The sequence below is a fragment of the Myotis daubentonii genome, chromosome 1 (genome assembly GCF_963259705.1).
Source record: "Myotis daubentonii chromosome 1, mMyoDau2.1, whole genome shotgun sequence".
NCBI lineage: Eukaryota > Metazoa > Chordata > Mammalia > Chiroptera > Vespertilionidae > Myotis > Myotis daubentonii.
In genome coordinates this window covers 118,012,824-118,027,352 of record NC_081840.1, presented here as the reverse complement: position 1 = coordinate 118,027,352, position 14,529 = coordinate 118,012,824, and the positions used below count along the sequence as shown (strand labels likewise).

The window sequence follows — 14,529 nt, the reverse complement described above, 5'->3', positions numbered from 1 at the left end:
TGGCTTGTTACACAGCAATGAATAATCAGAACAAGGTCAGCTTTAAAATGACCTAGTCACATCACGCAAATATTTAATATGATCTCACACATATATAGTCTTTCCTAATTTTGTTTCATATAATCTGGTACATACTTAGGCTATGAAAGAGAGGTAGGTGTTCAGAAGAAATGTCTAATATAAGCCAGTGTACTTAAACAAAAAGATGTCATTCACTCAATATATATTTATTGAGTATCTACTGTGTGCTTAGCAGTTTTTTATATTCTAGCAATATATCACTGAATAAGACAAAATATATATTCTTTGTCCATATGGTCCCAAGAGATAAAGACATCAAATAAAGAAATATGTATAAAATAATTCCAGGCAGTTATGTGATAAGAAGAAACAAAAAATTATGCAAGGCATTTAGGGGTGTGCTATTTAAGATGGAGTGATCAGAAAAGTCATTTCTCAGAAGATGGTATTTTAAAATTAACATTCCAGGATGAACAGCAAATGTGCCTATCTTGACCCATGAAAAAGAGCAATGAGGATAATATGTCTAAAGCAGAGTGATCAAAGAGGAGGGAGATGTGAAATGATGATGATAAATTTGAATTCCATTTTAGGTGAGATGGGAAGCCATGGGAGGATCAGGAGGAGATGATTTAAATCACATTCTCTTGCATGAATATAACAGAGAGGATTAGCTACTGACGGCAACCCATGCCCTCTTATTCCTAGGCACACAGTAAGAATACACTTCTCAGCCTTCACATCATAGGATGTAACTGAGTGCCTAATATCTAGCTAATAAAATGTGATTGGATCTAACACATACCTGGCCCATAAAAATCTCCCCTGTTCCAGCTGACGGGAAAGCTGGTAACACTAAGAACAACCTTAGTAACCAAAGGGTAAAGATGGCAGAGGCATCATCAGCCGAGGTGCCTGAATGACTGCATGGAATAGATTCTCTACGCCTATACTCACCTCCCAACATACACTCCCCAGTCATGCACACAACACCACCATTATCAACTAGGTAAAACCCTGCACTCTTTCATGTAGAAAACCTAGTCTGCCTCTAGGCTAACAGCTATAAGAGAGGCTGGACTGGAAAGATAATGAAAAGGCTATTTTAATCAAGTAGGAGAGATATATCATTAGTTTACACAGGTTGGTAACTGTGGATGGAGCAAGATATGGTCAAATTTAGAGTACAGTTTGAAGATCAAAATTTATGGATCAAAGTTCAAAATATCAGCTAAAGTTTTTGAAAATTCTAATATCTTTAAAATATTTTTTGTGAAATTAGATGATAGAATAGACTTTTCCTGACTCACTTTTGCTGAGAATAGAAGCCACAGAATTCTACAGTGAGTGCAAAATAGACACTTTCTTACGTAGAATTTTCAAAGTAAGTGAAAAACACTGATTCTATGATTCTTGGACTATATAGACAAGTAAAGGGTCAGAGACCAAATTTGATTAGAAGGATATCTTTGGAGAAAATTGTGCGACGCACCTTCTTCCAAGCTTAAGTTGGCTGAGGGAGAACCTCGTTCACCATTTCAATCCTACTGAAGGGCTTCCCATGGGGCCAGGTCTCCATCCCAAGTGGACCCAAGCTGGTCAGGGGAGAACATTTTGAATTGTCAGGTTTGAAGTTTTAATATTATTTTGGATCATGTATCCCAAACCCTGATAAATGTGTGCTTGTGATTTAAAGGTACTCTAGGAGTCTCTATTTGTAAGAATGAGCAGAAGGGTCATGGGGTCTGCCTGACTTTTCTTCCTGAAGCAGGAAATATGAAAACACTGTATAAAAGTTGAAATAGCCACAGGACACCAAAGTACAGTAATGTCTTGATCATGTTATGAATCATGCTCATTCAGCACAGGTTCAATTCACAACAGGAAAGAAATGTGGGCATTTCTAAGTACAGTGAATCACAACAACAGGGAACTTCAGGTGGAATGGCGTATTATCTAATAGGACTTTGGAAAGCCCTGAGCTCAGGCTACCTATCATGTGACTAGGAAATCAACATAATTTTCTTGTCACATATGTTAAGCAACTACTTCTATCTTGACTTGGAAGAAATTTGGCTCAACCTTTCAATTTCTTTAAAGATTCTAAAAAAAAGCATTACTGCTATATTTATAAATGTTCTAAGAAAATATTAAAACATGAAATTACCTTCAGTTCTGAGCTTGTTATCTACATGGAGTGTTACCTATATTGTTTATTTTGAAGTGTTTTATACTTTAAAAATATAAAATGATGAACTCAGAAACTTTCTGGAATTTTTTTCCCCCATCTGAACCCTATACTTTCATTTTGTCCAGAGATATTCTCAAATGGCCATGAGAATCCTATGCACAGTATATCCTTGTGCTTTCTCAGAAAACCTGGTCTGTGGGTCTTGATTTAATTACAGAAAAAGAGTGGGGAGAAAATAAACCTAGAGTTCTACTTCTACTGTATCATGACACAATAATCTAAGACACTACAGAGATCTACAAAATCAGAGCACTTGAGAATAATTTATTTGCTATAATAAGAAGAAAACCATACTTCTTTAACTGAATTTCTTGGCCTTTGTGGCAGAAAGTAGATGCCTCACAGTGACAAGGTTGTTTCTGTATTCAGTAAGGTTATAGGCAAACTTGATTTTATACATTATGTGAATGGCACTGCTGAGACCTTCCTGGTAATATGATATGACTATGAAAATATGTATTTCAGATGAATTAAAAGGATAAAAATTATAAATTGGAGAAATACATTCTAGGGCTTTATTAATTTTAGGTCCTTTGTAAGAACACAAATAAGAACTGTTAGGATGGGAAAGAGCAGATCATATCCTGAGCATATATTTGCTGTGGATTGAGTTCATCCTTTACAAAAGGTGCCTGAGCAACACCGGCATTTTATGCTGGTCACGTTGCCGTTTGTACATGGATTCAATGTAGCTGAGGATGATCCTGCGGTCAAACTAGATTCAATGCATTGTTTTTCTCTAGTGAGTTCCTGTCCTTGATAAAATAATGGAACAAAAGACTCTACATTGCATTCATGACTCTTAAGGATCGTTTTTGCAATGCTTTAACTAATCTCGCAATTATTATAGAAAGATTTGGTAGCATTTTTTCATGACTACCTTATAAAACAAGTGTTTTAGAGCAAACAAAAAGCAGAATTAATAAACATTGATGATTTATAAAGTTTTTACTTTTTTTAAAAATTTGGGATAGAGGAAGAAGAGAATCTAGTTACTCAATGAAATAAGGACTTAGAAAGAGGCCTATTTCACCACTACTGATATTAAAAATAGAAAGGGCGTGACCATTCCATTTGTAGATTTATTTTTATTCATTTCTATATATTATTTCTTTGCATACTTAGCTTCCTTCCTTATTTTCATTTGTCTGCTAGAAAAGTCCTCTTGGCCATGTGGATGTCTGGTTTAACTTTAGAGGCAAGTGTCCATCCTCTGTCCCACCCCAGGACCATGCCTGCTGGACATGAAGACGCATATGCTCTTCTTGCAGTGACTATAAAGACTCCGGAATGGAGGGAAAGCACCCACCTTTACGCAGCACTAGCACACCACACCATCTGGTGGCACCCGCACCAGAACATGGCTTAGTAACCCACCTTTTAAGTCAATTCCTCAATTACACTTTGCCTTTTACTATCTCTGACTTTTCCATGTCTTTCTCTAATCTCAGTCTGTTTAAACTCTACCCATTGTCTCCTAGTGCAAATGTCATTAGATATTCCCTAATAACCTGTGCCAGAAGTAACTATATATTTTTAATATTTCTATAGCATTTGCTTATGCCTGCCAAACACTGTATCATGTGACTATTAATTTATTCATTTTATTTTTAGTACCAGACAATAGAATCCTTGAGTACAGGTCAATATTTTATAGATCTCTATATAATCTCACAATTTAAAGATCTGCTTCTAATAGGGATTTAATAAATGTTTATTAACCATTAAATTGATAAATATGTGAAACTCCTAAAGTAAATACACAAACTGTATAACAATAATTAATGTTCTATGCTACAATTGCATTTTAATCTTGTTTTTTTTTTACTAAGAACATATGATCAAAACTATTCAATGGCACCACTAAGAATATGTCATGAAAACTATTCAATACAAACATAAGGCACTGTGATTAAGATTTAGGAATTTTAGGTTTCATTTATAACTAGGCATCATTCATTATTTATAAACAATTTTTCTGTATATTATATTATATATATATATGCAAATTTGAGGAAATATTTTTATATCAAATATTATTTGCTTTGTGATAACCTGGCTCACCCAGAAATCTGTGTTATAATAATCTCTAAACTTACCTCTCACAATGATGTTGGTGGACTTCTTTGCAGGGTTTCCCACATTGTTATTGGCAACACAGCTGTAAGTACCAGCATCTTCTGAGGTGATGGCAGGTATGGTCAAAGTTCCTCCATGCAAAATAGTCTTATCAGACAGAGGCCCAAAGGTCCTGGCCCAGCTGAGAGACGGTGCAGGCTGTCCTCCTGTTGTAACACATACTAATGTTATGGCCTCTCCAGGATTTACAACTATAGGGTCATCCACCAAGAGTTTAATTGACGGAGATGCTAAAAGACACAAACAAAAAAACATGTACCTATTTAGATCTACTACAACAAGAATGCAACAGCATACTTTATAGTTATTCATATAGTTATTCAAACAATTAAAATAAAGTATGGTTCTCTTTAGTCAAAATTTTATTCTATTTATTAAATTAAAACCATATGCAATTTTATATTTTAATTATGTGGTTTAAACCTGTTGAACTATATTAAGAATTTTACACATGGAGAGGAGAATTAAAATGCATGTATTCTTAGATTATTGTTGCAAGCTAGAATAGTAAGAGGGATAAAGTTTCAAAACAAAAATTCCTTTCTTTCTGAATGCTGACAATGACCGCTTTTTTTTTGGTCATTCCAGGTATAAATACTGTAGCTATTTATTCATGGTAAAGATAATCAATTATTTAATTTTGGTATTTTACTCTGATATATATGGCAGAGATATTTTAAGATCATCTTGAATTTGACATATCCTATACAATATCATATAAAGTGTATTTAAATACACCAACATATTTTGAAGAAATAATTTAAAAATTAATTTTGTTTTATAATGTTTTTATTCATGCTAAAACCATTGTTTTTCAAAATTTAGCAGAGAACCTTTAAAACCTGATAGGCAAAAGTTATTATCTATTTCATCATCCGCTTTGCAAGTGCATGCTCTCTATTCAGTGTTCTTACACTGTCCAAAGACCCTGAGTCTATGCATTATTAGCTTCTTCAGCTTCATCTTCCTATGTAGGTATATAGGAAATTAAGAAAAATCTCCTTATATTCAATCAGTGTGTAGCTGAGGGTTCAGTAAATGTCTATTTCATGTGTTGGCCAAAGTATCCCATTGCTATGCACGTATAAACATGTAATACCTAATAAAGGTCATCACTTCTCTTATTACCATGAGAAAAGTGCATTGTTCTTAAACATGTTGCAAGGTCTATACATCGATTCATTCCTCACAGCCACATGTGAGAGATTATTACTTTAAGCTCATTTTTAAATAAGAAAGAAATTAAACCTGAAAGTTGAAAGGGGACATGAGAAATACTCAATGGACAGTATGCAATTTTTATTTGGGATGTTCATCAAACCAAAGTAAAAAGTATAAAAAGGTGAAATACATAAAGTAATCAGGACATTTTCAAATTAAGTGAAAATCACAGAGTGTTTTATTATTTTTTAAAATATATTTTATTGATTTTTTACAGAGAGAAAGGGAGAGGGATAGAGAGTTAGAAACATTGATGAGAGAGAAACATCGATCAGCTGCCACCTGCACACCCCCTACTGGGGATGTGTCCGCAACCAAGGTACATGCCCTTGACCGGAATCGAACCTGAGACCCTTCAGTTCCCAGGCTGATGCTCTATCCAGGGAGCCAAACCAGCCGGGGCCACAGTGTGTTTTTAACATTTTATAGTTATTGCTGAAACATGACTCAAATCCCATAATAATAATTCCAAGTCAGTCTGCTTTTAACATAGCACATATATAGATACACATACTTCAGCTGTAAACATTCTGTGCATTCACAGTGCTTGTAATTAATTGTGTTTCCAGTCAGACTTTCAGATTGATCATCCTCTCTGTACTTAATGATAGAAGGCACGGGTCACCATAGCAGTTGTCTCTAACGTTCAAGATCACTACCCAACAGTTTAGCTTGCTCCATGTGCTTGCTGATGGGAATACAATAGATGGTGGATGAATAGAAAGATAGATAGATGATAGATAGATAGATAGATAGATAGATAGATAGATAGATAGATAGATAGATATAGATAGATAGAATAAATTGGTCCTGGGAGAAATGTGATGAGAGAGAGAGAGAGAGAGAGAGAGAGAGAGAGAGAGAGAGAGAGAGAGAAGGCTGAGCCCTAGCTGGCTTGGCTCAGTGGATAGAGTTATTGTTGGCCTGTGGAGGGTCCTGGATTGGATTCTGGTCAAGGGCACATGCCCCGTTTGATCCCCAGGAGGGGGCATGCAGACAATCAATGATACTCTCATCATTATGTTTCTATCTCTCTCTCACTCTCCCTTCCTCTGGAATCAATAAAAGTGTATTTAAAAAATAAGTATAAGGCTGATGATGAGGATGAGAATGAGGGGATGGGAAGAGAAATAGGAGAAGAGGGAGGAAAAGAAAAAGAAAAGAGAAAAGAAAGAAGAAATGCCAGTCTATTGTTTCTATTTTCCCAAATCCTAACCCCAATAACTACAATATGAAAAATATTTTTAGGAAATATCTCTGAGAAGGGTATTCTTCCCTTCACTCCTGAAAAAAAAAAATTGTGTGGACTAAACCACAGACACTTCAGAGGAAACAAGAAAGAGATAGAATTGGGCCTTAACCGGTTTGGCTCAGTGGATAGAGCGTCAGCCTACGAACTGAAAGGTCCCAGGTTCGATTTCGGTCGGGGGCATGTACCTTGGTTGCGGGCACATCCCCAGTGAAGGTGTGCAGGAGGAAGCTGATTGATGTTTCTCTCTCATCTATTTTTCTGACTCTCTATCCCTCTCCCTTTTTCTCTGTAAAAAACCAACTAAAAAAAAAATTGGCCTCTTGATTTCCATATCAAATCCAAAACATTTGGATATTTAAGAGCAAAGAGCCCTTTCTTGGTTTCAGATCACTGAGAGTGACTGGCTAGATATACAAGGACATAGTAAGTCTCATAGAAACAGCTCCATACTTGATAGGAACAACCACTAGCCCTACGAAGTGGAATGGAATGAGAAGAGAGACAGGCCAGGCTGAATGACCCCACACAATAGAAATGAGGGAGGTCTCAGTCCTATCAAAAGATTCAGCATAGCACCCCCTAGAAATTATTACTTTCAATTCAACTCATTGGGGTGACATCTGTCCCCAACACCGTACAGATTTAAAGCATACAACTCAATAAAACATCATCTGCACACTGCATTGTGTGCCCATTGCTCCAAAGTCTCATTCTGTACCATCCCACTCCCCCCACCTCCACCTCGCCCCACCCCTTTCCCTCTGACTATCACCACACTTTCATCTGTGTTTATCTCTTAGGTATATATGTTTTTTGGCTAATCCCTTCACATTCTTTCATCCAATCCACTCTCTCTCCTCCCCTCTGGCAGCTGTCAGTCTGTTCCCTGTATCCATTTTAAACAAAATCTGGTGGACTGTTTCCATATCTTGGTGACTGTAAATAATACTGCTATTAATATAGGGATGCATATATTGTTTCTGATTGGTGTTTCAGTATTCTTAGGATATATTCCCAGAAGTGGAAATCAACAGGCAGTACAATTTTTAATTTTTTGAGGAAACTCCATACTGCTTTCCGTAGTGGCTGCACTATTCTACATTTCTACCAACAATGCACAAGGATTCCCTTTTCTCCACATTCTCTCCAGCACTTGTTATTTGTTAATTTTGTTGATATTAGCCATTCTGACAGGTGTGAGGTGATACCTCATTTTAGTTTATATTTGTATTTCTCTGATGATTAGTGACCTTGAGCATCTTTTCATATGTCTATTGGCCATCTGTATGTCCTCTCTGAAGAAGTGTCTATTCAAGTCCTTTGCCTATTTTTTAACTGGATTGTTTATCTTCCTGGTCTTGAGTTGTATAAATGGTACATTTACACAATGGAATGCTACAAGGCTGTATAAAAGAAGGAACTCTCTTACCAAATGAGACAACGTGGAGGGACCTGGAAAGTATTATGCTAAATGAAACAAGCCAGTCAGAGAAAGTACAAGTATCACATGATCTCACTAACATGTGGAATCTAATGAACAAATGGAACCAGAAGCATAGATACATGGAATGAACTGGTCATTGCCCCAGGGAAGGGAGGGGGGGGAAGGGACCAGCTAAAGCACATGTATGCATACCCCATGTACATGGGCAATGATTGGTGAAGGCCAAGGGCGGGGGAAGTGTGGCAGGGGAGAGGGGACTAATGGAAGGAGCTACATCTGCCATAATGTCAACATTAAAATTTTTAATTAAAAAATCTGGTGGAAATGACAATTCCACATTGAGTGAAACCAAAGTTCTAAAATTATGGAAGAATAGGTGGTTGATATAAAATATAGCTAAAGTATAAAGTAATAAGAAAATATATATTTATTCAAACCTGAGTTTGTAAACTGAGATTCATGCCCACTACAATTTTAGGGAGTCAGTTCCTCATAAGGTCCTCTGGATGTGTGATGGAAATATTTAGTTTGGGGTTAATTATGAATATATTCTGTAGGAAGAAAATACAATTTTAGCTGAGATCAATGACTTGTTGGGTATTTTGTTTTTACTGCTACCAAACATAATTGAATATTTAAGATAAAGATTCTTTTAAAAATTGAAAAAAATAAATTGCTAATTATTTTAGAGACTTCAGCCACCCACAGATTGGGACTTTTAATTTTTAAATAGGAGTGTAGTTTTCCACCCCAGACTTTTTTATTAGATATAAGCTGCCAGTTGCCTTGAGTTAGAGATATTATAAGATGTATTTCTTTGAATAGAAGTAATTAGAAAGGAAGTCATAGAGAAAATCAATGTTTTTATGAGAAACATAAAAAAAGAATATACTCCAATTTAAAAAATCCTCAGCTAAAATAGTATTTTTCTTACTTTGAATTCCCCCCCAAAGCAGGTCCTGATACAATTAGTGCTTGAGTGGAGATTCCAGGATGCATATTCACAGAGCAGCGAAGGGAGACAGGAATGGGAGAACAGTAAAAAAGCACCTATGAATGTGTTGTCACTGTGTGAAACCTGGCTCCCTGAGCTGGAAAACCTGTAAGAGACAGTTACATAAAACATACTCAGATCTCTCCTTATGAAGATCAAGGAGGCTGAGCAGGGTGTTTACTAGTACCTACCAACTCTTGTCTCTCATTAGTTGAGGAATATTTAATGGTATTTAACTTCCAACCTTATGCTTTGGCTGAACACATTGCAGAGTCCAGAAAAAAGTCTTCAAACAGAGGATATTGAATGTGGAATCTGTGAAAAGAAACTGCAGTAACCTCCAGAACATGCTATAAGAAGACAGGACCCTGCAGTGTCTCCTAGGACATCCTTTCCCTGTAAATTCAATGATCAGTAGTCGTGACTTGGTGATAATGTGAAAAGGATTAACAAAGAAGAACAAGGAACAAGTTAGTGGTGATTAGGGACACCTTTATTCATCAGGGTAGTGGCACAAAATGAAATTAATATTAGTGCAGCATGAGTTCAAGGAAGAGAGGAGAAAAATATATATGAATACCTTCTGCTTCTGTTTCATGGTCCTACATTTTTTAAACTTGAAAGTTTAAACTTGAAAATTTGAAGGCAAAGTAAAGGTGTTCCTTCATGGAAAATTACATAAAAGTCTACTGAAAGTGACCCTGTTTACAACACCGTGGGTTCCAAACAAGGAGTTCCCTAAATGGCTTGTGCTTGGTTGGCACAGCATCTTTTGTTGTCACTGTTGTTAGGAATGAATGTCATTGGCTATTGCTCATTCTCCGTAGTACAACACATTTCAACACATTCATTTACTCATTCATCCAGTATTTATTGAGCACATACTCTGTATTACTAGGACCTCTGATAGACACTTGGGATACATCAGTAAACAAAGAGCCTAGGAGCCCCTTCACTCGGAAGCTTACATACTAGCAGGAAGAGAACCAGCATTCTCCCCATAACTCCCATTGTCTTAGGTAACTTCACATACTTCCATCATCTGCCTGCTCTCTGAAGTCATGTGCAAGTATGACCTCTGACCAGGATGTTTGTGCCATTCGATCACAGTGAGTCAAAAAGTTTGCCAAAATATACTTCAATGAAATAAGACTTTAAAAATAGAAAAAGTGCCATTTATATTTTAAAATAGTCATCGGGCAAGATAAATATAAAAACTAGAAATGGAACTTAGATTCCAAGTTGAGCAAAAGATAATAAACTCAAAATTTTATTTCAGTTAATAAACTATGCCAGTAGTTGGGTTATTAATACTTAACAGCCTGAAAAGTCTTCTTAAACACTGGAAAAACATGATGAAGAACATTCACACCATATACACCGAGTGGCCAGATTATTATGACCATCTGACATTTTTAGGCAAATTAGCTATAATTTCGCGCTGAAGTTGCTAGAGGGCCAGACCATTATAAATGTCTGAATAGCACAACATACCTAAGTATCATTGCTGATCAAGTTCATCCTATCATGTTGATGGCGTATCCCAATGGAGATGGCTTCTTCCAACAAGACAATGCGCCATGCCACGGTGCTCGTATTGTGCAAGAGTGCTTTCAAGAACATGAGGGAGACTTTACCTTGCTTAGGTGGCTCTCACAATCACCAGATCTCAATCCAATTGAGGATTTATGGGACGAAGTTAAAAGAGCCATCAGTCAGCTGGTTCCACAACCATCACATCGCACAGAACTGGACAGTGCTGTTCACCAGGCATGGTGTCAGATTCCTCGCATCACCTTTAAACATCTTGTGGAGTCAATGCCAAGAAGAATCGCCGCAGTATTGAAGGCAAAAGGTGGCCCAACGAAGTACTGATGGGGTGGTCATAATAATCTGGCCACTCAGTGTATATTTCCTTTCCTTGATAAACAGCCCCTTACTGTTTTTCCAACAGATGAAATCTTAGAAAAATTTGGTCTCATTGAAGTTTACAAGAAATTAAGCATCAATGTGCTACTGCTGCAGAATCCCAGAGGGTCATTACTCATGGAGAAAAAAATTTCCAAGCTAAATACTTCCAACTAAAGAGTTGGTTGGCCATGAAATTTTCCTGTTCTTTTTAGATGATACTAAGATTTTAGAAATAGTGTCAGCATGCAAAGATGTCCTCTTCATAAAATCAGCAGAGCATGAGCTTCCTATTCCTGCTGCCGGAAATTATCTTCCAGTGCTTACCCAACTGGCAAACTAGTAGTCAGGTACGTTACCATGCTCAAATGTCAGTATCAATTAATCACCAAATTCTTAGATTTTTGTCCAAGCAAACTGAGTTATTTTCTCCTTTTTATGGCACAGTTACTTACAATACCCACCTCCCACATTAGAACATTTACCCTTTCAATGTGCACTGTTAAGGGCTTGGACATCAGGGTGGAAAGGATATTTTTCATATTTGTACCAACAGTACACAGGAAATAATTTGGCAAAGAATTAGGAGTTCAATATGTCTTATTGAATAAAAGAATGCTGAATTTAAAGATTACAGAACAGAAACTCAACCTAAACCCTAACAATTCATCATAAACTCAACAAACAAACAAACAAAAACCATCAGGAAAGAATGTGACATACGGCTCAGGATTTCATGAGCCATTCATTGCAAAATACTAGTTATGACAATTTGACAATTGTCTTTGTTCAAACCATCTAAACTTAACCATGCTTTATGTTACTAACAAGGTGATGACAAAGAATTACTCTGTTGGCATTTATTACACCATGAAATGTAGCATATCCTTTATACTTCTTTATACTTAATTCTTTGCTCAGTTACTAGTATGACACATAAATTACTACTAATAAACCACGTAATTAAGCCAAATTATGACCCTGAAACCCAAGTAAGTAACACATGGCTTTTGTTATAAGAGGACTAGTATGCATATAATTCAGTATGAACTTAAAAAATCAGTCAATATTTAAGGCCCTTCTGTAAGTGTGATATTGTGCAGCAATAGAACAGATGAAGACATCAGTCCTAAGACCATCTGCTGTTGATCTTGCAGCTATGCCTCTTAAAGCTTCACCAGAGCAGCCAAGCAAATAAAACAATAATTCTGATCTGGCCACCACAGCTGCTGACATGGAGCAGCTGGCACTTCTATCACCAGAATTGTAACAGAGGGATTCATGTAAAACAATACTCTCTTACTAGTTACTCTCTTACTGGTCTGATAAAGATTATTATTTTTTACATTATACATCCTGGGGACACTTTATTATAGTGTTACATTTTGACTCCTTTTATGAATCTATAATTTCATTTTATAGTAACTTTAAGATTGATTCATAGCTAATCTTAACAAGTAATGTTGCATGATTCAACTCAGCAGACCTCTGTTTGCTCCTCTAAACATTAAGGGAATTACATTAAATACTTTTAAAAAAATTAAAGTTATTTATTGTTTAATATATTACATAACTCTCCATTTCCCCCCTTTGACCTGTCCCCAGCCACCCACAACCCCCAACACATGCCCTCAATCCCTCCACCCCCTGTCTGTGTCCATTGGTTATGCTCATATGCATACATACTACAAGTCCTTTGGTTGATCTCTTACACCCTCACCCACTGCCTTTCCTCATAGGTTGGACAGTCTGTTCAATGTTTCTATGACTCTAGTTCTGTTTTTGTTCATCAGTTTATGTTGTTCATTATATTCCACAAATGAGTGAGATCATGTGATATTTACCTTTCTCTGACTGGCTTATTTCACTTAGCATAATGCTCTCCATGCTATTGCAAGTGGTAAGAACTCCTTCTTTTTTATAGCAGCGTAGTATTCCATTGTGTAGATGTACCACTGTTTTTTAATTCACTCATCCACTGATGGGCATTTAGGCTGTTTCCAAATCGTAGCTATTATAAATTGTGCTGCTACGAACATAGGGGTATATATATATATCCTTTCTGATTGGTGTTTCTGTTTTCTTGGGATATAGTCCTAGAAGTGGGATCACTGGATCAAAAGGCAGTTCCATTTTTAACTTTTTGAGGAAACGCCATATTGTTTTCCACAGTGGCTGCACCAGTCTGCATTCCCACCAGCAGTGCATGAGGGTACCTTTTCCTACACATCCTCTCCAGCACTTGTCATTTGTTGATTTGGTGATTATAGCCCTTCTGACAGGTATGAGGTGGTGCCTAATTGTTGTTTTGATTTGCATCTCTCAGATGATTAGTGACTTTGAGCATGTTTTTATATGTCTCTTGTCTTTCTGAATGTCCTCTTTCGAAAGGTGTCTATTTAAGTCCTTTGCCCATTTTTTGATTGGATAGTTTATCTTCCTTTTGTTAAGTTGTTGGAATTCCCTATAAATTTTGGAGATTAAACCTTTATCGGAGATAACATTGGCAAATATGTTCTCCCATGCAATGGCCTTTTTTGTTGTATTATTGATGTGTGTTTGTGTGTGTGTGTGTTTTGTTTGTTTTTTTAGTTTTTTGTTTGTTTGTTTGTTTGTTTTTTACTGTGCAGAAGCTTTTTATTTGGATATAGTCCCATTTGTTTATTTTCTCCTCAGTCTCTATTGCCTTGGAGCTGTATCAATAAAGATATTGCTACAACAAATATCTGCTATTTTGTTGCCAATGTTTTCTAAGATTTTTATGGTTTCCTATCTATTTCTGGGTTCTCTGTCCTGTTCCATTGGTCTGTATGTCTGTTCTTGTGCCAGTACCATGCAGTTTTGAGAACAGTGGATTTGTAATATTGCTTGATACCTGGTATTGCAATAGCTGCAGCTATTCGGGGGTCTTTTTTTATTCCAGATGAATTTTAGAGAGTTAGTTCTAGATCTTTGAAGTATGCCAATTGTATTTTAACAAGGATTGCATTGAATCTACAGAATGCTTTGGGTAGGATGGACATTCTAATGATGTCTACCAATCCATCAACACGGAATATTCTTCAATTTGTTTGTCTTCCTCTATACTTTTAAAGTATTATCCACACCAAATTTATATTTAAGTGGGAAAACACCTGGGCATATAGCCTCCTAACCTTATTACATACTTTACTCAGGTTATTCCAGTGTCTAAATTGATTCCAAGATACAGCAAAGATTAGAAATCACATCAGGAGATTAATTAGCCAAGTCATTGAAAGCAAAAAAATAAACTGAGTGCAAGCAGAAGAATATACCTA

General features: G+C 36.4%; 1 protein-coding gene across 1 annotated transcript in view; it reads right to left on the bottom strand.

Annotated features, from left to right (window-relative positions):
* The window catches only part of MDGA2 (MAM domain containing glycosylphosphatidylinositol anchor 2), a 951,352-nt gene that overhangs the window by 298,939 nt on the left and 637,884 nt on the right, over positions 1 to 14,529 (bottom strand). Inside the window, 1 exon segment of the mRNA XM_059659042.1 lies at positions 4,372 to 4,641. Within this exon segment, the coding sequence (XP_059515025.1) occupies positions 4,372 to 4,641 (270 nt within the window).